We start from the raw sequence: 26,992 nt of genomic DNA on the forward strand, positions 1-26,992 counted from the left end.
GTGCAAAGCCGCCATAAATAACCCATGGGACCATAAACCCTTGCGAATGATCGGCGACTGTGGGTTAGGATTTGATTTTTAATCTTTAATCTTTATTTTGTTTCTTACCAGGCAAATTTCACACTGCTTGTGAAAGCGCTTGGACCTCCCCAGGAAAGTAAGATCCTTGGTGAGAGGTGTTTCAGGACTTGTCTTTGCCCTCGCACTAAATTTCTCGCTTCCTTGACCTCTGGGTGTTAGTATGGCTACTATGAGGGAGAAAGAGATGGGACGTAGCTTAAAAAGTCGAACAAAGGGCTGCCCCCTTTTTGCAATTCCGGCTTCTAATATACAAAGTACTACAATCGTGTGTTTTTTTTTTCCTTTTTTTTTTTTTTTTTTGTTTTCATTTCTTTTTCTTGGTCCTTTCTTGTCTCTATGGTATAGGGCAAAAACAATCAGCCCCAATGCAGAGACTGGGCTCAAAGAAGAGTCCACTATGCATTGAGTTCAACCATATAGTTTTAGGATGACAGTTGACAGCAACCAAGAACCAAGAGACACAATTCAGAGACACACAAGCAACACAGGCAAAATGACTCAAAAATAAAGCCCAAAATGAACGGAAGGGACCGGAGGGCCTAAAGTTTTACGCCGTGAACGTTTGAGGGAAGCGGGAGAATAAGAGACAGCATATAGTTTACGGACGGATCAGGGTTCACACCACACTGTAGCTACAACAACTCGAGTTTTATTAGCCAGCGATCTACCATCGTCAATGCGTGATGGCCCAGCACCCTTCTTCATAGCCCTGCCATTATAAGGGTAGCAAGAACGAAAGCTAGGTAGGCCTTGGGGGGCATATAGAAACAATTGTAATAGGTGGTAGAAAGCCACCCGGAGCTGGAAATTTTATGTGGAACAATCGAAGATTAATGACGTTTGCGCAAGGCGAGGCGAGGCGAGACGAGGTTATGGATAGCAGCGGAGGCCGAAAAAAGGCCTAGAAGGCAAACGTGAGTCGTGAAACAAAACAGAAGAGATGAGTGAGTTTTGTTGTTGTATTGCTGTTATAGTGCTATTATACCGTTATTGTAGGTTGGCTATAGGAGTTGCTGCAGAGACAAAAACATGACAGGAGAACAAACAGAGTAAAACCCGGACCGAGCCAGCAGGGTCTCATCGAGGTAGGATAAGTTGGATATGTAGCATATTTTATGGGAATCACTAGTAGATCAACAGAGAAGAAAACGACATTACTGGGAGGCTAGGAGGAGGGCAGGAGGAGGGCAGGAGGGCAGGAGAATGGGAGAATGGGAGAACAGGAGGACACTAGGAGAGCAGCAGGAGAGCAGGAGAGCAGAAGAGCAGCAGGAGAGTAGCAGCAGAGCGGGAGAGCAGGAAAGAGGAAAGAAGGGTCAAAGCAAAGGGTCCTATGAGGCATCAAATTTGTGAATTTATTAGCCTGTCAGGGCTACTAGCTACTATAGCGCAGCACGCTATATAACACGGCAAATCCCCAAAGCTCAGAGGAACAGGAAAGGGAGGCAGAGAGGCAACAAGAAGGCCAGAGCGTTACAAGCGAAAGCCTCCTTCAAACCCCAGTAGTGTTTTACAGAGGGTTCATCGCCTCCTTAGTGAATAGCCCTCTTTGAGTTTTTTTTTTTCTTCGAGAAACAGAGGCACGACTAATGCACAAGAAAGAGGGAAAAAGAACAAGCCAGCAAGCAACAAGAAGACAGAGGAAAAGAGCCATGCAAAAAGCGAGTATCTTGCTTGCCGTCTGTTGTTGTTCTATGGCCAGGTTAAGGGGTACTTCGGTACTTTGTACCTTGGTACTTTGGCACATCGGTACATCGGTAGCAAATTTGGCCCAACTTACATGCGAACAACCAATGAAAAGTGGTCCGTGCTGCAAGGTACGTACTACTCTAAATGCATCTAAGTGCATCTGTATGTAAGTCAAATAACTATGAGCAACTACCTACCTTGTATCCTACATATCACAACCCACGACCAGCCTGCTTTGACAAAGTACGGTAGACAGCAAAGCTTGGCTGGCGATTGTCCTGGGATTTGGCTGCTAGGGCCTTTGGGTCTTTGGGGAGCTCTCGCACTATTCTCTTCAAAGGAGCGTGAATAAAATCAACGTTGACATGTCTACGCCCTGTTCTGTGCTTGTTGATCTATTGGGGAAGTAGCATCTCGCATCGGCCAGGCTTGTTCTGCGTTTCTTAGCTTCAATAGATCGGATCAGGTCTATGCTTGTGAAAACCTAATTAGCCCCCCATTTAGCTGTTCACAGTGTCTACGGACGGTAGATTGTATAGATCGGATCTTTGAGTCTCTCTCTCTCTCTCTCTCTCTCTCTCTCTCGCCTCAGTCTCGTCTTGGCCGCCCGAAACAACCCAGACTTGCCATTTACTAACTTGTCCTCTGACCCGTCTGGCACACAGCCAAGCGTAGCCGAATCGCATTATCACAGCCGAGATGCTCTACCAAGACCTAAGAAGCTCTAGCCCTTGCTCGCTTGCTCGTCTCGGATCGCTAGAACACTTTCTTTTTATGAGATGAGCAGTATTATGGCTATTATCTACTTTTCTTCAACGAGTAAACAGGAAAAAATAGCAAGGGCATCCATCCACCAACGTAGTCCAAGTCAAAGTTGCCAAGTCGCTGGGATATGAAATATCCCGAGCCCAGCGAGGTACGAAAAAAAAAAGTGGAAGGGGGAGAGGACAAGGAGGAGGGGGAGGAGGGAGGAGGGGGAGGAGGGAGGAGGGGGCCTTTGTTTCTATTTGCCTTGGAACGGCTAAGCTAACAGAAACTGGAAACCGGCAAGCCCAGGACAGGACGTACACACACACAATTAACAAGCAGTGCAAAACAACGTGGTTCAAGGCTGGGTTCTGGGGGGAGGAGCAGAAGGAGGAGAACGTGGAACAATGAGAGGGGGGAAAGGGCTGCGTTGTATTTCTATTTCACCAGTGCTCGTTATTCTTTCCTTCTTTTTATCTTCTTTTAATTTTCCTCTTCCTTTGCCTTTCCCTATTGTCTTTTTCTAATCTTCTTCCATTCTTTTCCCTCGTTTTCGTCCTCCCCTTTCTCCTACCAGATCTCCCATTCTCCTCAAGTGCTCTATTACCTTCTGGGAAGGCATCATCATCTCTTCTCTATTACTTATTTTTCTTTCTTCTATTTGTTTAATTCTCTTTCGTGTTGCTGCTTATTACGCCTTGGCTTCGCCGTTTTCTACTCGTCCACTTAGCTGCTATCGTAATTTTTCTCTTCTCGTCGTCGATCGATATATATGCCTTTGATACCCCCCCTGAGCCTTTAGTGCCATCTGCGGTCCTGCTTGCGCATCTTGATAAAAAACAAGGCACCTCTGCAGCTTCCCCAATCCGCACGCCCTTTGCCGACATTTGCCGCCTTTTCCGTCTCGTACTTGCCGCTGTGTCTGGTGTCCGCCTGTGAAATAACATCTTCTTGTTTCTTTTGTCTTTCTCACACTCTCTTTTCCTCCTCATCCTTCTCTCCGCTCCTCTCTCTCTCTCTCTCTCTCTCAGCCACCATGGCCATCACCGGTGTGCGTGACCGCACAATACTCGGTCCTTTGACAACCACCTTCACGCCTCCTGCCACATGTTCTAGTATCTTTGGTGACTGCTCAACCTGCTTACAAGGTTGGCGGGCCCAGGTTTGCTTAGAAACAAAACAGATCGAGAACACCGATTGCTGGCCTCCGACCTCCGCAGGTGCCCAGAGCGCTACTCAACCACTCCAAGGATGGGGTTTCTATTCTCCCGGTATCGTGTGTCCTGCCGGCCACTATTCAGCATGCTCAGCAACTGCTGGCTCAACTAGTGGCTGGGAGGTTCAGTTTTCCATGTTGCCTGGCGAGACTGCTGTCGGTTGCTGCCCTGAGTAAGTCTATTTTTGCGGCTCTCTTCTCAGCCCATACTAGCACGCTAACATTATCCCCCCCCCAACTTTGTAGAGGATACAGCTGTACTGCGGACCTGGCCAACGGCATTGCCCAGACTTGCATACAATACAATACCATGGGGACGCTGTCGACACTCTCCTGCAACGGCGCATCGACGATAACCGGCTCTACTGTTCTGTCCAACTACGACTCCTTCACCGGCTACGCCCCTCTTATCCAGATCAACTTCCGAGACGTCGACATCGGCAAGACTAGTGCAACACAGACGGTTTCAGGTTCCAACTTGGGCTCTGCTAGAGCATCTGCCAAGGCTACTGGCACCGGCGCGGCTACCAACACCGATTCGCCCATCATTGTCGCCGAGGGCGCCACCTCCGGATCTAGCAACAACGGCCTATCCACAAGTGCTGTTATCGGGATTGCTGTCGCTGTTTCGCTTGGTGTTCTTCTCACAGCCCTTATTGCCGGATGCTTGCTACTAAGGCGGCGTCGCCGTCAGCCTGGAGGTGCTATGGGTCCGCAGGAACTCGATGGTTCATCAATGAATGTTGGTGGCATTGCGTCCAACGATAGTAGCCCTGTCTCTGCTGTATCGTCACATGCCATGGGCGGCGCCAAAATGCTGGAAATGAGCATGCCCCCATCAGCGTATCACGCGAAGACTCCTGAAGCTGGCTACAACAGTTACAGAGGCGCATATGAACCGTCAGCCAAGCTGGTATCTGCACCAGCTATGGAACCCGTAGAAATGGAGGGTAGCCTGCCGCCATATGTACATAACGGAAACATGGCTGAATTAGCAGTAGAACCAAGGTCGGCGGTATAGAAAGGCGAGCGCACGGGCGAGAAGTTGAAAGAAATAGCGGTGGACTTTTCCTTTTTCTTTTTTTTTTTCTTGTTTTCTATTTTTTCTTCTATTTTTCTACATGTTTTCTCTTTTAAGAAAAGAGGTGGTAAGGGTCAAGAGCGAATTTATATGGTTGGGCAGCACTTGATTGATATTGAGCAGAGCAAATTTTATTATTTATACTTGTTTTCTTTTCCTACGATCAGCTCCCAAGACGAGATGAGATAAGAGGCCAATAGGCTTTTGTCTAGAAAGTAAAAGATCAACAGCAGTGGTGATAGTGTAGCCTCCGATACGGGGAATCAAGCCCCGGGCCTCTCGGAGGGAGCGAGATATCCTAGCCCCATCTCCATATCTGACTTTGCTGCGGAGATGATGTACCCCAATGATTGAGTTTGCTCTCTTCAAAGCTGTGGCTCGTTTTGCCGCCTCAAGAGCATCAACTGCCTCCTTTGGCACTCCCATACAAGTTTCCTGAACTCGCAAGTTTTTTTAGCATCCGCTTGCCGGCTTTCTATAGAAATATGACGACGTGCTCTGGGCGGTAGCGGCTTGGGGATGTCGTCTTCCGAGACCATTCCCGCGAAGTTAGCCGTTGTAGGTGAGCATCGACTTTAAGGATCTCTCGTGACTTTCTAGGGTACAGCGTAGCCCTGGGGCGTGCCTGCGGGGTTCCTAGGGTTGGTTACCTGGTATTTTTGGCCGGCGACGACCGCGCGTAAGCCAGTCTAGAAGGCCGCCGGCTTTCGGCACGGGGAGTAGGCCCCGGCGAAAATTTTCCGCCCGCATTCACACACACACACAAAAGTGCCAACATGCGCCCTGCAAAATGTCCTCCCATATCACAAGCAACGTGGCGCAGTGGAAGCGCGCCGGGCTCATAACCCGGAGGTCCCTCGATCGAAACGAGGCGTTGCTAAGATGGCTCATCCTTTTCCCCGTTTTTTTTTGCCTGTTTTTCATCCGTTTATGACAATCTGACTTGATGTTAGCGTCTATTCTTACATTCACCACCAACTCATATTCTACATTGTGACTATCATCTTCAGTCTCCCCCTCTATCTACCGTATCTCAACGCCAAACCGGTCAGTGAGCTCCTTGGATACAGCCGCGTGTAGCTCATTGGTCTCCATGTTTGTTAGTGTGCGCTCAAAGCTACGGTAGTTTATGCGGTAGCACAAGCTGAGCCGCTTTGTTTTGGGGTGGACAAAGTTGTCCACTAGCTTGACATCCTCCACCACATCGCCTGCCACATTACGAACGAGTTCCATGAGGTCGTTTTCATGGAAAAGAGCATCTTCTGCGGGATTATCTTCTGTGGCCACAGTAGCCCCTGCAGGGACCCAGAACGAAACGTCCTTGTAGCATTCGGGGTGTTTTGAGAACGAGACAAACCGTGGGAGTGAGTTGAGATTGTCCGACACGCCGGAAAACTGATCCAAGAACCGGCGGTCTTGAGACCAGAACAGCCGGATGTCAGGAATTTGGAAAAGCAGCATCGCGATGCGCTCTAAGCCAATCCCAAACGCCCAGCCGACTTGATTTGGTACACCAGCATTGGCTACGATAGAGTGTTTGACTACGCCCGATCCGAGAACCTCGAGCCAATCACCATCATAGTATACTTCCAACTCCCATGAAGGCGATGTGAAGGGGAAGTATGACTCCACCCAGCGCATCTTCAGCGGCTCTTCATCAGCCTTGGGGTCTAATTTCTGTGCGGCCCTGCGTGCCCGTGTAAACACATCTATCACCATGAGTTCCAGCGAGCGCTTCAAATGTGCTGCCACAGCCTCGGCTTCAGACTCTGAGTGCTCGGGCTGCAGCGGGTTCCCAGCATGCGGGCTGGCGTTAGGGTCTTCGACATTGATATCGTGGGTGGGTAGAGCTGCAACGTCCTTCCAAATTGCTGCAGCTAGGTCGCCGTTTGGAACCTTGAGGCGGTCCCACATGCGTGCCCCCTCCATCTGGTGGAAGACAGGGTAGTGGCTGCGATCGACAGCATCTCGGCGGTAGACATCAGCACTGATCAGGAAACCGGGGCTGGCATTTTTGGCAAAAACTTCGGCCTGATGGGCTGACGTGTGGGTGCGCAAAAGCGTGCTCTCATTGATATAGTACGTATCGGTACGACTGCGGCCGGGATGGTTTGCGGGGAAGCCGAGACTATCAAAGTTCTGCGTGGTGTTGACGACTGGGTGGAAGGAGTTATAGTGCAAGTATGTCGGCGCCGGGAAGTGCGACTCGATGATCTGTCGTGTAATATTGACCGGGTGGTCCTTTTGCTGGTGTAGTTGCCGAGAGGCTGCGGCTTGGATTGCTGGTGGGACGTTGAACCAGGTATCAGATGTGAACTTCTTGCTGGCAATCTCAATCTGCTGGGGATGGGGAGAGGCTAGAGCGAAGAGAAATATAAAGTAAGCTTAATTTGCAAGATCCAAAAAACAACAGAAGGTCTTAAGTACCCGAAGAAGAGCGGCGCAGTTGCACTGACTGCAATACGGCGGGCCGGGCTTGGCATTGTAAACGTAGCGGTAGCGAGATTGGCTGCCATCGTTGGTGCCGTATAGTTTGCCGTAACATCATCATTGTGGCAATGGAGGGCAATCTCACTGGAATTGCTCGAGTAGATGTGAGAATTAGCCTCGCGTTACCAGTATAAAGCCGTCATCCTTCAGCATCCGGGCGTGATGCCGGCTTTTGACCGGCCTTGCTCTTTTTCTTTTTTTTTAGGGTGACGTTAGAACAGTGCGATGGAGACCATGTTGTACTGTATGACTAATCTTCCGGCAACTTAAGTCAGAGTGGGATTTGATGATGGCTTCACCATGGCTTCATGGGAACAGGCCATATCTCGATGGAAGGCTATAACTTGTTATCTTGACTCAGATAGTACATATTTCGGGCTCAAGTTAACATTATCAAGTAATACCAGAGATTGTGGGCTATGCCTCGACAAGTTACACTCTCGCTAGGTAACTGGTGCCTCCACACAACATCATACAAAAAGTATCTACCCACTACCTTGCCTCTGAAGGAGAAGCCGAAGCTTGTGTCTAGAATCTTAGAGATCTGGGGAACGAGATGCAAATTGCCATGTAACATACTCATGTTGTATGTTGTAGGGGTGTTTTTAGTATGGCGTTAATTGGCGGGCGGCATTGTCCGTAGTGATGTCAGAGACGTAATAGATAGCGCCGAGACCCTAAAACCCTAGACAAGCCGGGGCTAAACTAAAACTTTTTTTCTTCTAGTTTTGCGCAGGCTTTTGGCCTTGATAAAAGAGATTGACAGTTGGCTGCTTGGTTTGCTTCTTGCCGACGTTGGGATCTTGCTATATATCTCAACTCCGCTCGACTTTACTTCTTCGAACAATCACAGTCCTTGTTCTTCGTGGAAACTACTCCGCTCAGCGATTTGGGACCCGTGACGTGACGGGAGAAACTTCCTCTTTATTGGCAGAAATCTATCCAGAAAATTACTTTGGCAACTAGCTTTTTTTTCTTTCCGCCTCCTTCCTCCCCTTAATCCATTCTATTCCTGTTCTTTTTTTTTTTTTTTTCTACGCGATAGAAAGTTTTTCCGCCTCAAGAACATCAAGTGAACACGTTGATTGGTTGGTGATAAAAATATTACTACCAGGCCATTAGACTAGGAAAGACATTGTTTTGGGTAGTTACTCTTGTTTATTGTCTTAACTGTCTGCTTCCTGATATCACAGGTCGCACACACTTCACCCACTCACTGCCATTCAACTCACATTGGGAAGCCACCCACAATCATGGAGGCCACAAAAGCCGCTGCCCCAGCAGCCTCTGTTGCCAAGCCCTCTCTGAAAATCCAGAAAAAAGAAGTCAAATCATCCGCTGTCAAGTATCCCTTCTGGTTTGGTGGGAGTGCCAGCAGTATGGCTGCTTGCGTGACCCATCCGCTGGACCTTGGTAAGTCCTCCTTACTGCACCACTGGCTTAATCGATGAGCAAGGCATTGAACTGACTCATTTGCAGTTAAGGTGTGTGAAATCAGACTTTCCTCCTGCCTGTGGCGGCTCTGCGTCTCATTCATGGGATGATGCGCATATAAGAAAGAAGCCCCATGAAACACTCGCCTCCCTTTTCTTTTATTGCTTATTATTGCCCGTCGTGATATCACATGTCAGCTGCCCCAACTTTGTCCTAACTTTTAGCCTACAGGTTCGCTTGCAAATGCGCACTGCCGATGCCCCTAAGACCATGTACGGCACCTTCAAAAACATCATCAAGCACAATGGTGCTCTGGGAGTCTACAGTGGCCTTTCCGCCTCGCTGCTGCGCCAGATGACCTACTCTACCGTCCGTTTTGGCGTCTACGAAGAACTCAAGACCCGCTTTACCTCCACTGATGGGAAGCCGCCGTCATTTGGCATGCTGATTGCGCTGTCTTCGTTTGCTGGTTTCCTTGGTGGTATCTCAGGCAATGTCGCTGATGTACTCAATGTGCGCATGCAGCACGATACAGCCTTGCCACCAGACCAGCGTCGCAATTATAAACATGCTCTGGATGGCATGGCGCGAATGGCTCGCGAGGAGGGAATCAAGTCGTGGTTCCGTGGTGTGTGGCCCAACAGCACACGTGCTATCTTCATGACTTCCTCGCAGCTGGCATCGTATGATATTTTCAAGAGACTGCTGCTGAACTATACGCCCATGGGTGATACTCTATCGACGCACTTTTCTGCCTCGTTTCTTGCCGGTGTTGTGGCTGCAACAGTGACCAGCCCCGTCGACGTCATCAAGACTCGCGTCATGTCTTCAACTGCGGATCATAGCATAACGCATTTGTTCCGCGACTTGTACCGTGCTGACGGGCTGCGGTGGATGTTCAAGGGCTGGACTCCTTCTTTCCTACGCCTTGGCCCGTAAGACTTTTGCCATTATTTCTATCTTGTCCTTGCCGGTTGTAATACTAACATCTTATTTCTTTAGCCAAACCATATGCACATTCCTCTTCCTCGAGGGCCACCGCTCTGTCTACCGCAAGCTGGCTGGCCTGCCTGACGTATAAGGAGCATTCCATGCTTTTCTATTTACTCACTATATGTGCTTTGTCTCATTTTGCACTAACTTTACCCTCAAGCTCGGGGCCGGTCCCGTTGTCTCAGTAAGCCCTGGACTCGAATTTTTGTCTACACCTACCTACCTGCCTTACTCGACTTGGCGTTTTCATGTTCTCATCCATTTCTATTTCTGTTAGCCATTCAACGCAACGCTGGTGTTTTACTGCTTCTCCCTTCCTGTTTTACTATCCGTCTTTTTCTATCACATTACGGTTTGCTTTTGTAGTACTTTAGACTAGGCTCGTGCTTCTCTTCCTGGATGTGAGGGCGCTTCGTTGCCATTTACTGCTGTTATTAACTCCTGATTTGCTGCAATTTTATCGTTTTGGACTTCTCGCACCACATTTCTGATGATTGATTTCCTGCTTTTTGTGTATTCTGTTGTTTGCTTTGTTCCTCGAAATAGGAACATGATATATCTAGTGAAAGATTTATACACGAATATTTGGCTCAGCGTGCTACATCCATAGAGGCATATCGACTGACCGCGTGATGAGAAATGATGAGAATACATCGAGGAAAAAAAAGACAAAAAAAAAAAACAAAAACATGGCCCCATGAACGCCTTGTATCCAGTATTTAGACAACCTACCCCCAACAGGATGAAACAAATGCGAAAAAAAAAATCAGGTGCATATGGGTCAAGTAAAAAATAGTAGTTGTCGCTGCACGCACCATCGGTAGATTGAATACAAACAGCCCCATTAGTTCCAACCTGAGTTGCCAGACTGGCCGTATGGCGTTGCCGATGTGTAGGGAGTGGTAGCTGAGGCGCCCCAGACGCTTTGGTTGCTGCCAGCACCACCACCATACGGCGTTGTGTAGCCCTGGTCTTGCCATGGGTTTCCATTATCCATGTTGAGGTCAGGGCTGCGGGGGCCAGTTTCATAGCCACCAACCATAGTATGATCTTGATTCTTGTCACTCAAAGCGTGGAGTAGCTCAGCCAGCTTGTTTTGAAGAACCTTTATACCGCCCTGAACGATCTCATTGGGTTCCAGAGTACCAGTGCCTTCTAGCTCAACGTAGAATTTATTGGGCACAGCATCATAGTCAAAGGGTTCATCAGGGTTCGGGGGCTCTTCCCAGTCGGCATATTTGGTTTTAGGCCTGTTAGAGTTTCGGGAGGGAGTGGTTAACAACCGAGCAGACAACATGAAAGGGCTGAGATTGTCTTTTTTTTTCTTTCAACTTACCATTCCTGTTCAGCATCTTGCTCATACCATAGGTCTAGGTGATGCAGTTTGTTGTGAGGGTCATACTCAAAGCCGACCGCTGACACAGGCATCCACTTGGCATGCTCCTTTGCGATACCCTTTTTCGCAATACAGTTGAGTTTTAGTTCCTGGCCCTGTCGTAGCTTGCATAGAAGCACACCGTGGCCATCGGGGTCGCGAATCACGGGGTTTCCCAGCACCGCACTACGGCGTGCGCTATCAATAACGAGATCGCGGGAGTAGATCTTCAGGATATCATCTGATGTACACTTGACGTGCAGCGTGAGCTTGACAGAGCATTGCTCGCAGTATTGATCGCAGTCGCAGTCACGCGAATAGTTGAGGTCTTCGACATCTTTGCAGATGAGCGGAACCATGCCTAGGCGATGGGCAATAAACTCGTCGGCGAGGACAGAGCTGTTGGCTTCAATCTCGACAATGTCAATGGCTAGCGTAGGAATTTCGGCGTGGATGACCCGGCGGATGGAGTTGGCAAAGGAGATGTCGCATTGCGACATGGTAAAGTTGACGTGGATGTTGTCGGCCTTTAGGGAGAGAGGCAACACATGTCAGTATACAGGGCAATACAACAGGACGATTGGCCTTTGGCATAGGAAGGGCCTACCGAGCTAATCTTCACCGTAGGGCCTGCGGCCTCTCCGTCTATCATCAAGTCGTAATCCATTATGAAGTCGTAAAGTTTAGTGCGTATAGTTGCAAGGACAAATGAGGATCTGTAAAGCTTCGTCAAAAGGAGGCTAGGGTGGGAGAGAAAAATAGTGAAGGAAGACAAGGAGGCCCCTTATGTAAAAGAGGGCGGTGGAATTGCGGAATGAGTGTGAAATCCTCAGAGCTAAAGCCAATTGCAGGTGTCGTTCGGGGTTGGGATATGAAATCGCAAGGCTGACATGTTCTCAGCCTTAAGTCTTCTCGCACAACGCGATTAGCTATACACCACAAAACATAGTATGAACGGCTGTCCAATTAGAGAACGCAATAGAGCTTTGCGACCCACTTTACTAGCATGACTTATCGATAGGCGGAAAAAGAAAGTTGCTTTCTGCCGGGCGGTGAAGTAATTTTCTTGGAGAGATCTTGTTAGACAAAGAAGCAGGTGCTCGTCTGTTGCACGTACTGATAGATTCTGCCGCTGAAGCCGGTGACCATCGATATTGACCCGAACCGCTCTATATTCGCGCCCAAAATGAAGATCAAGACGCTTTCCCGGCCTAGCTACAAGCCTGGTGCTACGGAGACTAAGGTCTCTCGCAATCTGGACCCTTCCATACATCCTTTTGCAAAGTTTGTCTACACTGTCCTGTCGGGTCTTGGTATTGTTATGCATGTGATAGCTAACATTTCAATCAATAGGGCGCGAGAATACACCCGCACGCTAAATGCCGTTAAGCTAGAAAGAATGTGCGTTTTTCTTTCCAGATAATACTCTCTCGATCGGCATCGTGATCGTGCGTCTTGCTACTGTTACTGACGCTTTTTTAATCAGGTTTGCCGCTCCCTTCCTGGGCCAACTTGGCGAAGGCCACGTCGAAGGCGTTTACTCTATGAAGATGGACCCAAACTCTCTTGATCGCTGTGCCAGTGGCTCTGGCGACGGTGTGGTCAAGGTTTGGGATATCACTAGTCGCTCCCATGTTTGGACTGCTCCCTCACACGACCATATTGTCAAGGGCTTGGCATGGACTACCGACCAAAAGCTGCTTAGTTGCAGTGCTGACAAGTCCGTCAAGCTCTGGGATCCTTACAACACTGCCTCGGAATCGGCACCCATTTCTACCTGGTGTGAGTTACAATGCGGTTACCAGCACAATGTTAATTTTTACTGATATTTCTTAGTGGGCACCAACGCCTTCACTAGCATCTCCCATCACCGCTCTAAAAGCTCGTTTGCTACTGCATCTAATGTTATTTCCATCGTGAGTATCCCATTTACCGGACGGATAATTTCTTCATCGGCGTTTAGTTAACGTTTGACTGTAGTACGATCTTAACCGCCACTCCGCTGCCCCCGAAGTTTTGAAATGGCCAAACCGCGAAGATACAATTAACGCCGTCGAGTTCAACCCCACCGAAACAAGCATTCTGGCCGCCTGCGCTACAGATCGGTCTGTTATCATGGGAGATCTGCGAACGGGTCAACTGTCGCGCAAATTCATTCTGAAGTTTGCTTCTAACTCTGTCTCGTGGAACCCTATGGAGTCTTACAACATGGCTGTGGCTTCTGAGGACCACAACATCTACATCTTTGACACCCGCATGTGGGATCGCGCCCTGAATGTGCTCCAAGATCACGTTGCTGCTGTTATGGATGTGTCTTTCAGCCCTACGGGTCAGGAGCTGGTCTCAGCTAGCTGGGATGTAAGTAATAGTGCACGCTGTTTTTGCCAATTATAAATTAGATACTAACCAATGTATCTAGCGCACAATCCGTGTCTGGAACCGCGACAAGGGTCACAGCAGAGACGTTTATCATACCAAGCGTATGCAGCGTGTTCTGTCTGCCGAATGGACGGCCGACTCCAAGTTCTTGCTCTCGGGCTCGGACGATGGAAATATTCGCGTGTGGAGAGCTAACGCCTCGAAGCGGGAAGGCATGACAAACGCCCGCCAGAGACAGGCTCTTGGTAAGACCCCCCAACACCAAACAAGAGACTCCCTACTTAATAGAACACACAACATGCCTTCCGTATTGTGTGCCTGGCCTTTGCTAACTATTTACAGAGTACAACCAGAGCCTGATTGAAAAGTACGGCCATATGCCCGAGATTCGCCGCATCCAAAGACACAGACACGTGCCACACGTGATCAAGAAGGCCGGAAAGATCAAGCGCGAAGAGTTGAATGCTATCAAGAGACGCGAGGAGAACGAACGCAAGCACAGTAAGAAGCAGTTCACCAAGCGCCAGAGCGAGCGTGAGAAGATGATCCTGGCCAAGGTGGAGTAGGAAGCAAAAAGGAGAGCGATAAATGTGCTGCTGGCGACATGGGGCTGCTGGTTATTGTTATTGTTTTTCTTTATTTCTGTTTGGAGTCGGGCTTTGCTTTTCTGGCGTTTGATGGGCATCTATGGTTATATTTTGTCTGTTTAGCTGTAATTTCTTTTCTTGAAAGGTTCAGGAATTCTTTGGGCTTATTATTTGACAAGCCTGCCCTCCATCATGTTGAAATTGCAAACTAAAAGGTACGCCCAGTATGATGTAAGATACATGTGTACATACGCTATGCATCTCATAAGGGGTCATTTTACGGATGCGTGGTCGGTTTTATCTGATCGACGTTTTGCTACTTGGGGCCATGTTTCTAGCTGCCTATGAAACAAGCTTACAAGAAGTCAAGTCTCACATCAGGCGACTTGCACACTCTTTTCAAGCCTCTTGGGCCGCTTCACAATTTTGGCAGCTTAGTTGGCTTTCACTAAACATGCGCTTAGATGTTTCAAGGAGCCTTCAAGGAAACTTGTCAAGAAGGAAGGAGCAAGGGAAGAAAAAAAGAGTACGAGCTAGGAAGGAAGTTCTAGAAAATCTGGAAAATTCGTGCCTTCCTTTATCGCCACGAACATTTTTTTCTTTCCTTTCGCATTCCCCTCTCAACTTCTCGACTTCTCAACTTCTCACCACTGCTTTCACAAGTCACAATCGCAAGCGTTTTTTCCTTATTGCTAATTCCCTACCTTCTTTTTAGTATTACGTGCACGCTGGCCGTCCATTTTCTTTGCCTGTGGCCCACATTTGTCCGCGCTTAGCCCCTCCAGACCAAGCCTAGCTACTTTCTTCTTATTAATCCTTTATAGGGCAAGCTCACAACCAACGCTTCTATTTCTACGACTTCACATATCAAGCTTTCCAATCACACGACAACGGCACATAGATATACTGCATTCCATTATCCACGCTCTTTTCAACAGCACACGCAAATACCCAGTCCTGCCCGACATGCCTAATCCTAATGATCACCAATATCACGACTCGTGGTTTGCTCCCATATCGCTGGATATGGTAGTCAAGGTGGCTAAAGTGACCATTGTGCATCCCTTTATCTGCTGGCTGGTGCCGCTATGTCTTCGCTCGCAGGCTATGTCTTATGAAAACCCACGCATGCAGCAGGCTATTGCATGGGCTGTGTTCATTACGTTATGCTGGATGGGTGGGTTTATTAACAACCGCATTGCCTATGGCCTGCCCCGCCACGTTAATCTCAACCACGAAGTTATTGTCATTACTGGCGGCGCAAGTGGCTTGGGCCTGTTGATTGCGGAGGTCTACGGCATGCGCGGTGCAACTGTTGCTGTACTCGATGTTGTTGAGTTGGAGTCAGGAGAGGCTAGGGGAGTGACATACTATAAGTGTGATGTTACCGATAGAGAACGACTAGTAGAAGTCGTTAAGGAGATTGAACGCGATGTAAGTTTCTGGTTTCCTTGCTCTTAGCTGTTACCGCGCCTTTATTGACACTATGCCTTCCAGCTTGGCCTGCCTACAGTTTTAATCAACAACGCGGGCATTGTGGTTGGCAAGACTCTTCTCGACATGTCGGTCACTGAGATTGAAAAGAGTATCCACGTCAACTTGCTTGCTCATTTCTACACCCTCAAGGCCTTTCTTCCTTGCTTAACAAAGGCCCGTAATGGAGGAACTGTTGTTACTGTTTCGTCCGTGTTAGGCCAAGTGGGGTCTGCCCAACTCACTGACTACGCTGCCTGCAAAGCAGGCTTGTCTGCTATGCACCGCTCTCTAGAGGCTGAATTGCGTATAACACACCCGAACATGCGCATGGTTTTAGTTGAGCCTGGCCAGCTCAGCACGCCCATGTTCATGGGAGTTAAAACCCCTAGTTCATTCTTTGCTCCTATTGTCGAACCTGTGGACGTGGCCAAGGAGATTATCACCGCCATTGACTCTGGCAAGGCAGGCCATGTTTCTACGCCTCTTTACGCACGCTGGATTGGCTGGTTTAACGTGTTGCCCGCTGGAGCACAACGGATAGCGCGGTATATTGCTGGAGTTGACGATGCCATGAAGACCTACGTTGGCAGGGCTAGCAAAGAGCAGAAGAAGAACTAATAGAGATCGCAGCAGGAAATGGGATTGAATAGTCGAGTTGCCGCAAAGCAGGTTATATACCCGGACGTTTTTAAACTCCGAAATGGCACCATGGGGATAAGGGGGCTGTTTGCAAGGGAGAGAGGTGCCTAAACACATGGATGATATAATGCCCTACATCTACACGTGCTGGCTTATCTTGGCCGGCGATCTAGTTTAATATGAACAAAGTCAAATTCTACTTCAAAACGCTGACCTCGGACGCCATGTAGCTATTATGAAGCCATTGCTTCTTCGCCTTTGGCCGAAGGTGTTCCAAGAATACGGTTGGGTGGGCAGGACAGAGGCCCATGCTTATCAGCGTATTTGCCCAGGAACTCGTAAAGGGCAAGCCAGGCCTGTAGTGATTTTGCGGCATGATACTGCATGGAGGCATTATATAGAACAAAAGCTTGAGCTCATAGCCGTTTCCCGAGAAATAATAAGGGAAAAAGCGTGACTAGATGATGTGCATGTTCTCATGATTGAGGCTGAGGGGCTCACATGTACACATTTTGGACTGAACAGTGACCAATAACATCGGAAGATTTAGAGCAATAAAAACATGCTTGAGGTTATTCTCTATATATATAGCCAAGCCTCATAGAAGCCTAGAGTTAGCAGCCTAGAGATAACGGACGATTGCCTCGTTTGCTGGCCGGATCGCATGAATGAGCAACAACAGGTTGCAGTTTCATGGAAGCCAAAGAGACAAGAACAAGGGAGTTTCCGGGATCAGCGCAACAATACGCAGTACAAAATCCCATGTGGTTGGCATGGCATGTATGATTCCCGCTTGGAGCCACTTGACGAACAGTGAGGTCCCCCCTCCCTTCTCTGCTTTTCCTTTCCTCCCCTTTTCCAATGTAGAGCCCCAGCTAATGGAGTGGGGTAAGGGGTGGGGGACTCCATTCTACCTTTCTAATACCCGTGAGTCGCCCTCAGAGAGCTTTTTGCCTTTTTGCCTTTTTGCCTTTTTTTTTCCTTTTTCTTTTCTTTTTTCTCGGGAGGGGTTCTGGCCTGTCTGACGAACATTTTCTTGAATGGACGAAGCTTTGCGTGGGTAGATTGAGGCACGTTTCCTGTTGCGAGGCCGTTGTTTGTTTGCTGAGTTGTGCAGTATAGGCGCATGGACACACATGCACCGAAAGCGCTACGCACGTAACGCAACGCACATTAACACACATTAACGCACCGCAGCGCACGTACATACAATAACACAAAGCAACAACTAGCGTCATATTATAAATGCAGCTGCTGTGTTTGGCCCTGGCCCATGATGCTAGCAGGGGAGGGGCGGTGTTGGACAGAGCCCAGTAAGAGGGCAAAGGGGCCATACGACACGATTTGAGACGATGGCTAGCCCATGATAGAGAGGAAAGTAACTGAACATGAAGCAGCCGTCCCTGCGTGACTTAACCAAGTGACATCGTACTGAGCTTGATTTCGTCTTTCCTTAGGCTATCGCAATCGTGCCATATGAGGGTTGCTTGATGGCATGCGCGCTGTGCTTGGGGCAATTCGTCATGAGCTACCAAGCCGTCACGGATAGGTAACATTACACTGACTGGCCTGATGTGTGTGATAGACTTTATCTTGTCTTTTATTAGGTTATGCGGGAACATCAGAGCCAGAGAATTTGATAAGCGGAGTGGACATGTATCGCAACGCCTGGACGTCAAGATAGTGTGATGTTCACGTGAGGCAAGCCGATTATCTGGTATTTGGTATTTGGGCTTTTTTCGGTGATCCGGGACTGAACCAGAATTACTGATGAGGCGAAGACGCAGAGCCTCTTTTTTCAACCCCCATAGAGCTGGGGTTCGCAGTGGGGTTGAGTGGTATTGCAATAGTAGGACCCCGGCTGGTGTGGTCCGGGCTAGACCTGGATCCGTTTATCGTGGCGCAAGTCTGGGGATTGCTGTGTTGAGGGGCAGGGAAGGCTGGACGATGAATGAGTAGGGAAGCAAAAGGACGCGAAAGTATTTGACTTGATTAATCATTAATTAGCGCGGGTATAGTCCAAGGGATCTCTAGTTGTCGAAAAATGCTTCTAGATTTTCCCTTAGCGCTTCTTCCAGCCAAAGCACAGACGAGCAACAAAGTAGAGGAATGGTCTCTCGCCCAAAGTTGAAGCCTGGGGAAGGTCAAGCGTCAAGATACAAGAGCACGGCTTAACAGGCTGTAGTTCTCAGTTGGTGGTTTTGAAGGGCTGTGATTGGCCAGAAAAGTCCCCACATAATAGTATAGCGTGTAGTGGAATAGTGCAGCATGCGTGCAGAATGCAATATGCACACATGAGATAAAGCATGGGGTTGTCGATCGCTGGTGAAGGCCGAGCTATGAGTGCAATTAGACCATTTTCAAGTCATAGGACGGCGACGTATGACGGTGTTATATGTTGGCTGCTATTGGAATTTGTATGAGGCACATTTCCAGCTGTCGAGGATACAACCTTGAGCGTGCGGTTGCGCTGTATATGTAGTGGCTGTAAAGTGTACCGTACACATTTGCACTTGAAGCACGGCAAAATGACAAGAGCTGATAACGACAGCCGGGAGAGTAATTCGGCATCTGTGTGCGTGTGCCTGTGTGCGTGTGCCTGTGTGCTTGTGTCCCTGTGTAGCTGTGTACCTATGTATCCACGTACCTATGTACCTATGTACCTCGTGCCTGTGTACCTATGTGCTTCTGCATCTTCGGACCTGCTTCGCTTTGTACATTTTTATCTTGTCTTCACCAAGAAAGCACCAAAACTGTTTTCATAACATGTCATAATGCTGGCAAGTCATCCCTCTCGCCTACAACAATAAAATCAAATCCGATCATACATCAGCGGCCGCAAGGAAGAAAAAAAAGTCCCTAAAGATAAAGGAATGAGAAAAAAACACTAACAAACGTGCATAAATAAATTCACCTTTTACAGGTGTGACAAGAGAGTACGAGGTACAAAATGCAAAACTCCGTCCCCGTATCAGCGATCCCACCTTGGCATGAAAGTGAAAGTCTTGGTTCTGGGTTGGCCTGGCCTGATATCCTTTGCTTGGGTCCAGCCAATGAATGTTTTCATATGGCTATTTTTGCGTGGCTAGTACTTGACGACCGTAATGAACCTGGCCAGCGTCCACCCAACGCAACACAAAAGCAACAATCCAAGTGCATGGTTCCGTTATAACGCCCGCAACGCTCCTTCAATCGCCTGCAACACGGAAAGAGCACCGTCACCGTAACTTTGAGATAGCCGTTGGTTGGGGCAACTGCGAAAAATGGTGGGAAGTTACTAGGGCAGCTTCTTGAACTTTGAGGGGCACCTGCCCTTTTGTGCCTGTTCTGCCTATTCAATCTGTTTCAGTGCATGTGCGTCCTCCTCCTTACTAGGAGGAACCAAGTGTAGAAAGTTGTGATGTGAGAGCAGTTGCTGCTCGAGTTTGGTCCGTTTGCATTATCTCTACCGTTGCGCTTCCTTGTTTCTATTGCTCTTGCTTTCTTTTTCATGCCTCGCTCTTCTTCCCGATTCTCCCGCTTTCTTTCCCAAGCCTTTTCGCTCGTCCGATCCCCGTCTCTTTTCTGTTTCTCCTTTCCTTCTTTTCATGTAAAAATTTCACCACCAACCACCAACTATCATCGCCACTACCCAGGACTGTGTAGCAGCGTGGCATCACTAAACAGTTCGACTCTTTCATAAAGCTTCTTGCTCTAATCTTTCAATTTCTTTTATTTACTTTAATTTGATAAATAACTAACCTGTGCTACCTGCTAAACGGAATCTTCAACGCCTAATCCAGCCGGTTACAAACAAAGAGCTAGGAGGCAAAAGGCAATGGTCTAAGTGCCCTCTTTCACTCTCTGTCTTGCTCGTCATTTATATCACAGCCTTTCCATCTTCTTATTCTTCCACTTTCTTCTACTCTCACCCACCCACTGGCCTCGAAAAGCCGCACAAGCCATCACATCAGCGCATACTGGGAATTCTTGGCTCATTAATCCAGGCTCTCTTTGCACCAGCAGCTTTGATCAAGAGGTGCTCTTCTTCCCGATCCTCTTTTTGCTTCCAGGTTCCTTTTATCGACCAACCCTTGAACGCCGGCAAGCTACGCAGCAACAGCAGCAGCAACACTACCACAATTGTCTCCCCAAAGAGTCAAGAGGTAAAAAAAAAAAACGGAACGTTGCTGTCTGCCTTGTTTTTTAATCAGCTGTGTCTGCTCTTGTTTTGTGCAAAGCACGATTGGTCGTCTTACAGAGAGTCCTGAAGCTTCCTTTTCTCTCTCCTCTCATCTCTTATACACCAGTCCGAGCCGTCGCATATTTTATACAACAGAGTGCAACTCAACTTTCTCAGTTCATCCTGATTGTTAGTGTTTGTGTTTTTGTTTGCCCTCCAATTTCTCACACAATGGTCAATATTTGGTGGGACAATGACCGAATCGAGTCCACGGTCACTCACGCTTTTGTCTGCCAACACCTTTTGCCCCAAGAAATCGACCGCCTAGGCCGCCAAGTCGGCTTTGGCGATGGCCTTACCAATGACACATACTGGGACTGGATTGAGACCAAAGTCAAACGCATCTTTTTGATTCTAGTCGATCTTGGTGTTCCGGACCAGATATTTGGCTTAATCGACGATTCTTGGAGCGATACTGACCTTCCTTTTGACCTTGAAAATATTTCTCGTCTGGCCTTAGCTACCGCCAAAGACGAAAGACTTGAGAGACGATTTTACCAGCGCCAATTCATTTATATGGTACGCCCACTAAAGAAGGGCGCCAACATAATTTACGGCGACAACGAAATGGTTCCCATTGATCAGGTCGACAAAAAGACGCCAATTGTACCCAATGCTGTTGATCGAGTGACAATTGGAAATGATCACGATGTTGTATACTGGAGACAACGAATGCCACTAGACGTACAAGGCGGCCTTCTATCTTCGCAATTTCAAGAAACCGTCGACAACATGCGATCCATCGAAAACGACCACATTGTCTCCTATTGGGGCTCATATGTCTACCAGGGAGTTGGCTACGTCTTATACACCCCGGCTAGCGAATTCTCCCTCAAGTCCTTCTTCACAAGTCGCCCAGTATCCTACAAGAACCTGTCAAAACCTCTGCGAAAAGAGCTGGTTATGAATTGGATCATGTGCCTAGCCGACACTATCTGCTTTCTCCATAGCCACCAACGTGCCCACTCATACATTAAGCCATCCTCCATCCACTTCACTAAAAACAACAAAATTTTCCTTTCTGACACCTCCAACATGGGGCCCAACTCTATGAATAAAGGTGCCGATAGATCGGCATCATTTGACCGAGAGTGGTACGACTACGCTGCCCCCGAACAATGGTTTAAGCCAAACGGCCCCAATGCTGGCCCTAGTCGGCAACCGTCGTTTCTATCTTCGTCACCAGAAAGCTTCTCTATTTCAACTCCCCGTACAGAGTGCCCCAATACTGCCCCTTCTCTTCACACACACAGCAATCTGCAGCTCAGTCCACAAGCTGCCGACATATTCTCGTTTGGCTGCATCATACTAGAGCTGCTGAGCTTTCTTCTAAAAAAACAACACAAATTTGCATCTCATCGTGCAGCAAAGCACAAAACAGCTGGTCGTGGTGGAGCTGTGCTTGACTCTTCGTTCCACAAGAATCTCAACCAGGTTGAATCTTGGATGACGGATCTCGCTAAGGAGGCTAACAAAAAGCCACTATATAAAGATGGCAACCACATCTATCGCGGATTCATACCTTTACTTCGCATTGTCGCCTGCATGCTAGCAACTAATCCGCAAGATAGACCATCGGCACAAGAGGTTCAGCAACGTATCTACGAAATTGTGACTGAACAATGCAATATTGCAGAGCCACACTGTGTACATCGGTACGATTTCGACTTTGGATTTAGCCAAGCACACGCCCACTCGGATACCATGTCAGTTTGCACACGGCAAATTTCCGCTCCTGGCTATGTCACTCGAAGCTCCGGGCGGCATAATCGGACAAGCAGTAGTGAAGGCATGTCGACGTATAGCGGCAGCACTGGCTCAGCATCTTTGCTAGATAAAGATCGCGAGCTAGTTGTGAACATAGACACAATGCGGTCGCTCAGGTCGCGGGACCATGGATCCTCAGTACCAAACTCGCCCGTAATATGGGAAGGACTACAGGTGACACCTTCGCCTGTGGAGCCTTCTTATAGAGGTGGTATGTTTTAGAGAATTATATACAACGACGGCATGTAACGACTACCGAATATTTACCAATGCGATTATCTAATAGGAAAGTAGACAGTGTGGAGGATCACAAATCTAAGACTTGGGCGGTGCAGCCCCTTTTTTTGAGGGCACAATTTGTTTTGTATGAGTTTTTAGAATCTCTTTTTAGTCTTTTTCTTTCTTTTTTTTTTGCATTAAACAAGCGTTGGGTCGGAATACAATAGCATGCTTTCAATAATAAATCATAAGTTCAAATATTTAGCAGAATCAGCGTGTTCTACGAGGCCCTGACTTGTGAGGACCGCAGTCTCGGATCAGTTACTGAAGCGGCAGCAACGGCAGCAGCAGCAGCAGCAACACTCGCTTGAACATCAACTTCTGTTGTGTTCTGTCTCAAGGCAGACTCAATATCGGGGTTTACTAGCCGTTGTGATTCATTTTGTGGCTGCGGTGACTGTGATGCCACCACCTCTTCGTCAACATCAGTGTGTTCATCCATGTCATCAAGATCCTCATCCTCATGATTGGCATCATCATCAGCAGCACTGCCCAAGGCCATGTCCATATCAATTTCGTTGCCCAGCCCCGTGCCCAACCCATCCCCACCTCGCTGCTTACGCGCTTGCACAAGGTTGTGAATGTCCCTGCTCTTGATGCTGGACAGGGCAGGTCGATTCAGCGCCTTAGCACGGCCCTTGAGCTCAGCAACAATGTGAATTGGCTTAACGCCAGCATCGACCATAGTAAAAATAATGTCCTTGACTGATACTGCAGCCTTCATACGGTACGATGCAAATGACGCTGGGTCCATCATATCGTGGTTGTGTGTGCGGGCGTCGGGATTATCGCTCTCACGAATTGTCCAGATCCACTCGACAGCTGGCGGCTCACTGCCCTCGCCGTCACGTAGACGCGGCCGCTTAACAGCTCGGATCTTCCAGCGACAGCCAGACCGCTCCTTGAGCCGGTGCTTGCGCTGCTTAGATGGGTGAGTGGTGGTGGGTGGGCGTGTTCGACGGCGGCCATTTTGACTGCAGCGCCAGACCACGGCGGTAGGTAGTGTTTTCATCACGCACATTTTGTACCCGGCGCTTTCGGCATATGCATCTAGAGCTTTCCGCGCGTCTTTGATATTCTCAAAGCTGTGTCCAATCAGTGGGTGGTAAGGGTTAGCTGGCACCGAGCGGCCTGTTGGATCATTAGGAAGGTAGGGGTGAGGGGGGGCGGGAATCATGACGGCAGTAGGAGTCATGGAATCTTGGCCGGACATCTGTTCGGAAATGCGGCCTTGGAGCTGGGCCTGAGCCTGAGCCTGTGCTTGTGCTTGTGCTTGGCTTTGAAGTTGGCTTTGCATCTGAACCTGGTTATGTGCGTGATGAGCCTCAGCTTGGGCTCTGGCTTGGCTGGCCGCAACTTGTACTTGGGCATGAGTCAAAGCTTGTGTTCGCAAAGCTTCGGCGTGCTGCTGCTGCTGTTGTTGCTCGGGTGTCAATTGAACATACTGGGCATGGGGTATTTGATGAGGCTGGAACTGGGATTGAGGCGCAGGCGATATGTTCTGCATGGGCCGCTGGGAAGACATTGCCGAGGATATCATCTCAGGTGTAGGGGCAGGACCCATGTTAAAGATAGGTACAGGCTGCGGCTGTGACTGTGACTGTGATTGTTGTTGCTGTTGCTGATGCTGTTGATTATGTTCTTCCTGTTGCTGCTGCTCAATTAGCACCCGGGGGGTAGACAGTACCGAGGCTCTTTCTAGCCGAGAGTGGTCTAAGACGCCGTCCTGTGAGCCCGGTACTGGTGAGGCTACCGCATCCGGCGTTTCGACTACAGTCTCAGCGACTGCAGCCACAGTTGCATCCGCTGCTAAAGTTGCGGGGGCCGGGGCGGGCGGGGCGGCTGCCTTGATAGGCAGAATTGGGACTGGGGCTTCTGTAGCTGGCACCGAAAGCACGGGTGTAGGCGGAGCCGAAGCTGAGGCTGATGCCGAAGCCACAGCGGCTAAAACAGCCACGTCTACTTGCGAAACTGTGGCAGGTTCGGCCGTCGGACCTTGGACGGAGGCGGACTGTTCCTGCACATGGATTTTGACGTGTTGCTGCGTGGGATCCATTATCGCACAGGTTGCAGATAGAAGTCGCAAGTTTGCAGGCGTCTGTTTTATAGGGCCCTGTAAAATAAACCAAGGCCTAGATTTCCGTCTAAGTCCAAGACAACTAATCTGGCGGCGGGTCGATAGTGTGGTGGTGCTTTGAGCAGAATATTGAATCTTGGGAGGTATTGGAACGTTGAGAGGTTGGTGATTAGTGAAAACTCAGCAAGACTCTAGCCAAAAGAGGAGATCTAATGTCACGTGGGTGCAATGGACCCACTATTCCTAATTAGGACATTCAAGGACTTCAGAGATAACAGCTTAATCATGTAAACTGCAAAGAATATGAGTACTTGGAAACTTCAATAGAGTTGCTTTAGGCTCTATTTTTTCTAGCAAAAAAGCAGCGATTTGACTAGACATTCTCGACCTTTGTACAAAAATTAATTAACGCCATCTAGTTATTGCTTTTCGCCTACAAGGCCAACCCCTCATACCGTGACCCTACTCTTTCCTAACTCACTAACATAACGAAGTAACTACTTCCGGCATGATGACGCCTCTGGAATGTACCAAACCATATCCAAGATTTCAAGATGCTGCCCGTGTTTATAGTAATGTGGCACCCAATATTCTCTACTACACATCCTATCACCATCACTGCCTAAAACTCCGCGTTTTCCCACGTTGACCTCTATATTTACTCAAAGTTGTCTATCCAACATGAAGATCTTTGTACATCTAGCAATCGCTACCGTGTTTTGTGGGGGCATTTCAGGCGCACAGCTTGTGGCACAAGACTTCAGTATTGTCCAAACATGTGAAACTCGTAGCATCTTTGGTACGATTCCCGTTGACGGCTTTGAGCCCTCAGATGCATCTTGGGACGCTGACTCCCAGCTTTTATACGTGGTTGATGATAATGGCCGTCTAGCTTCGATTCCTGGCTACCATCTCCGCGAGGCGATTCAGGATAGCTTCACACAGCACCCGAGAAACCAGGGAGTGCTGCTTTCGGATTTGCCTGGTAGCAAAGATGTCAAGATCTGGAGCATCACCCACGGAATGGACCTCGAAGGCTGCGCTGTCGACCACGAATTCCCGGATCTTGTGTACCTTGGAGTGGAAAATCCTGCTGAGATTCTTGCTTTCAACGTGACGGCTGGCGCCATCCAACACCGATATGCTGTGGGTGCTTACTTTGTTGATGACCCTACGCTCTTTACAAGCCGGGGCAACGAACTCAAGAAGCATAAAAAGAACCGCCAGAAGAAAGGAAAAGACAAGGCCCGGAATACTGGCTTAGAGTCTCTAGCCTTTTATCCCGGCCTAACCCCTGGGGCTGCTCCGCGTTTGCTTGTTGGTAGACAATCTGATAGCAATGTCTTCGTCTTCGACCTTGTTGCAGACCGCAGCAGCGTCAAGTTTGTGGGGTCTGTCAATCCTCCTGGTCCTGGACGTGACCTATCGGCCATATCAGTATTCCTAGGCAAAGTGTATTTTGTATTTGACAAGGAGTTTGAGGCTATCAGTGTGCCTGTGCGCCAGTTTGAAGCTGCCATCAAACCGCCAAAGAGGCTTGTGCTTGGAGAGTCTAATCCAGAGAAGTATGAGAAAGATAAGCCAGAGTGGGTAGTCCAGCGATATGAATTCGATATTCGTGGCCAGGAGGGGTTCGCCTTTGCCTACTCGTCTTTCGCCTGTGCCCTGGGCTCAAAGGGCTGTTCTGGTATTGGTGAAACGCCGGTGGTGTATGCAATTGACCCTCCTCGGAAGCCTAAGCTTGAGAAAGACATTTTGGTAGGCAGTTTCTCGCAGTTGCAGCAATGCTGGCGTGTGTAAACAGAAGACGCATCACGCCCTTGTGAAGTGTTGTGCCTCAACTCTCAAAATCGTTCATTCAATATTAGCCTGCTAGCCTCTACAAGGGTTTAAACACCGTTATCGATGATATCCCTAGCTTTACTCTGTAGGAATGGAATGCTTAAGCTAATTAGTATAACTTTTTGTGATGAAAGATAGTAGCATTTGTATTCAAGATATGAAGATCAGTGCTTAGGTAAGGTGAAAACACCGAGAGACAACAGCAAAAAGCGAAAGCGTGGGAGTTTGAGTTTAGAACATCAGTCAGGCATGCCTATTAGATATTTATTTCGTGGTTGATATATAGACACCAGTAAACCTAAACATAGTAGCCAAGGGAGCATGCCCTTGGTATCCACACAATAGCAGTAAGGGCGAGAAAAAGAAACTTGCAAATAGGAAATGGGAGCTTATGCTTTAGATTGGCAAACTAAAGCTAAGAAGCGAGAATGGAATGCATGTAACAGCGCACAAATGGTGGCTAGCGAAGGTCAAAAGGTCACTCAAGATTGCTATTGAATCAGCCTTGGTGCTCAGGTCCACATGGGATGGTAGGATACAGAGAAGACACACAGTGGGGGTACAAGTACAAACCCAGTTAGTCAAACATCTAGGGAGCCTAGGCTTCCAAACAACTGC

At 48.5% G+C, this 26,992-nt stretch overlaps 9 protein-coding genes across 9 annotated transcripts; 6 read left to right on the forward strand and 3 right to left on the reverse strand.

Moving 5' to 3' along the window:
- Positions 1–3,553: 3,553 nt before the first annotated feature.
- Positions 3,554–4,754, forward strand: HOO65_010512 (uncharacterized protein; the record flags this gene model as incomplete). The annotated part of the gene is made up of 2 exons (XM_071005936.1): positions 3,554–3,906; positions 3,989–4,754. The coding sequence occupies 2 exons, from the start codon at positions 3,554–3,556 to the stop codon at positions 4,752–4,754; spliced, it is 1,119 nt and encodes a 372-aa protein (XP_070862334.1).
- A 1,083-nt stretch (positions 4,755–5,837) lies between these two features.
- Positions 5,838–7,330, reverse strand: HOO65_010513 (Phenylalanine--tRNA ligase mitochondrial; the record flags this gene model as incomplete). The annotated part of the gene is made up of 2 exons (XM_071005792.1): positions 5,838–7,154; positions 7,271–7,330. 2 exons carry the CDS (start codon positions 7,328–7,330, stop codon positions 5,838–5,840), a joined length of 1,377 nt encoding a protein of 458 aa, XP_070862335.1.
- A 1,227-nt stretch (positions 7,331–8,557) lies between these two features.
- On the forward strand, positions 8,558–9,819 carry HOO65_010514 (Mitochondrial dicarboxylate transporter; the record flags this gene model as incomplete). The annotated part of the gene is made up of 4 exons (XM_071005899.1): positions 8,558–8,717; positions 8,761–8,788; positions 8,963–9,673; positions 9,741–9,819. 4 exons carry the CDS (start codon positions 8,558–8,560, stop codon positions 9,817–9,819), a joined length of 978 nt encoding a protein of 325 aa, XP_070862336.1.
- A 756-nt stretch (positions 9,820–10,575) lies between these two features.
- On the reverse strand, positions 10,576–11,773 carry HOO65_010515 (DNA-directed RNA polymerase II subunit RPB3; the record flags this gene model as incomplete). Its single annotated transcript, XM_071005940.1, has 3 exons — positions 10,576–10,981; positions 11,068–11,633; positions 11,714–11,773. The coding sequence occupies 3 exons, from the start codon at positions 11,771–11,773 to the stop codon at positions 10,576–10,578; spliced, it is 1,032 nt and encodes a 343-aa protein (XP_070862337.1).
- A 519-nt stretch (positions 11,774–12,292) lies between these two features.
- Positions 12,293–14,051, forward strand: HOO65_010516 (Protein sof1; the record flags this gene model as incomplete). Its single annotated transcript, XM_071005683.1, has 6 exons — positions 12,293–12,507; positions 12,593–12,888; positions 12,943–13,022; positions 13,087–13,464; positions 13,526–13,730; positions 13,828–14,051. The coding sequence occupies 6 exons, from the start codon at positions 12,293–12,295 to the stop codon at positions 14,049–14,051; spliced, it is 1,398 nt and encodes a 465-aa protein (XP_070862338.1).
- A 987-nt stretch (positions 14,052–15,038) lies between these two features.
- HOO65_010517 (Short-chain dehydrogenase/reductase family 16C member 6) lies at positions 15,039–16,166 on the forward strand (the record flags this gene model as incomplete). Its single annotated transcript, XM_071005982.1, has 2 exons — positions 15,039–15,506; positions 15,570–16,166. 2 exons carry the CDS (start codon positions 15,039–15,041, stop codon positions 16,164–16,166), a joined length of 1,065 nt encoding a protein of 354 aa, XP_070862339.1.
- A 4,414-nt stretch (positions 16,167–20,580) lies between these two features.
- HOO65_010518 (uncharacterized protein) lies at positions 20,581–22,398 on the forward strand (the record flags this gene model as incomplete). The annotated part of the gene is made up of 1 exon (XM_070999736.1): positions 20,581–22,398. One exon carries the CDS (start codon positions 20,581–20,583, stop codon positions 22,396–22,398), a length of 1,818 nt encoding a protein of 605 aa, XP_070862340.1.
- Positions 22,399–22,675: 277 nt separating this feature from the next.
- Positions 22,676–24,511, reverse strand: HOO65_010519 (uncharacterized protein; the record flags this gene model as incomplete). The annotated part of the gene is made up of 1 exon (XM_070999737.1): positions 22,676–24,511. One exon carries the CDS (start codon positions 24,509–24,511, stop codon positions 22,676–22,678), a length of 1,836 nt encoding a protein of 611 aa, XP_070862341.1.
- Positions 24,512–25,213: 702 nt separating this feature from the next.
- HOO65_010520 (uncharacterized protein) lies at positions 25,214–26,332 on the forward strand (the record flags this gene model as incomplete). The annotated part of the gene is made up of 1 exon (XM_070999738.1): positions 25,214–26,332. The coding sequence occupies one exon, from the start codon at positions 25,214–25,216 to the stop codon at positions 26,330–26,332; it is 1,119 nt and encodes a 372-aa protein (XP_070862342.1).
- Between the last annotated feature and the right edge of the window lie 660 nt (positions 26,333–26,992).

This window comes from Ceratocystis lukuohia, assembly GCF_044167205.1.
Source record: "Ceratocystis lukuohia strain C4212 chromosome Unknown Supercontig1_pilon, whole genome shotgun sequence".
Lineage (NCBI taxonomy): Eukaryota > Fungi > Ascomycota > Sordariomycetes > Microascales > Ceratocystidaceae > Ceratocystis > Ceratocystis lukuohia.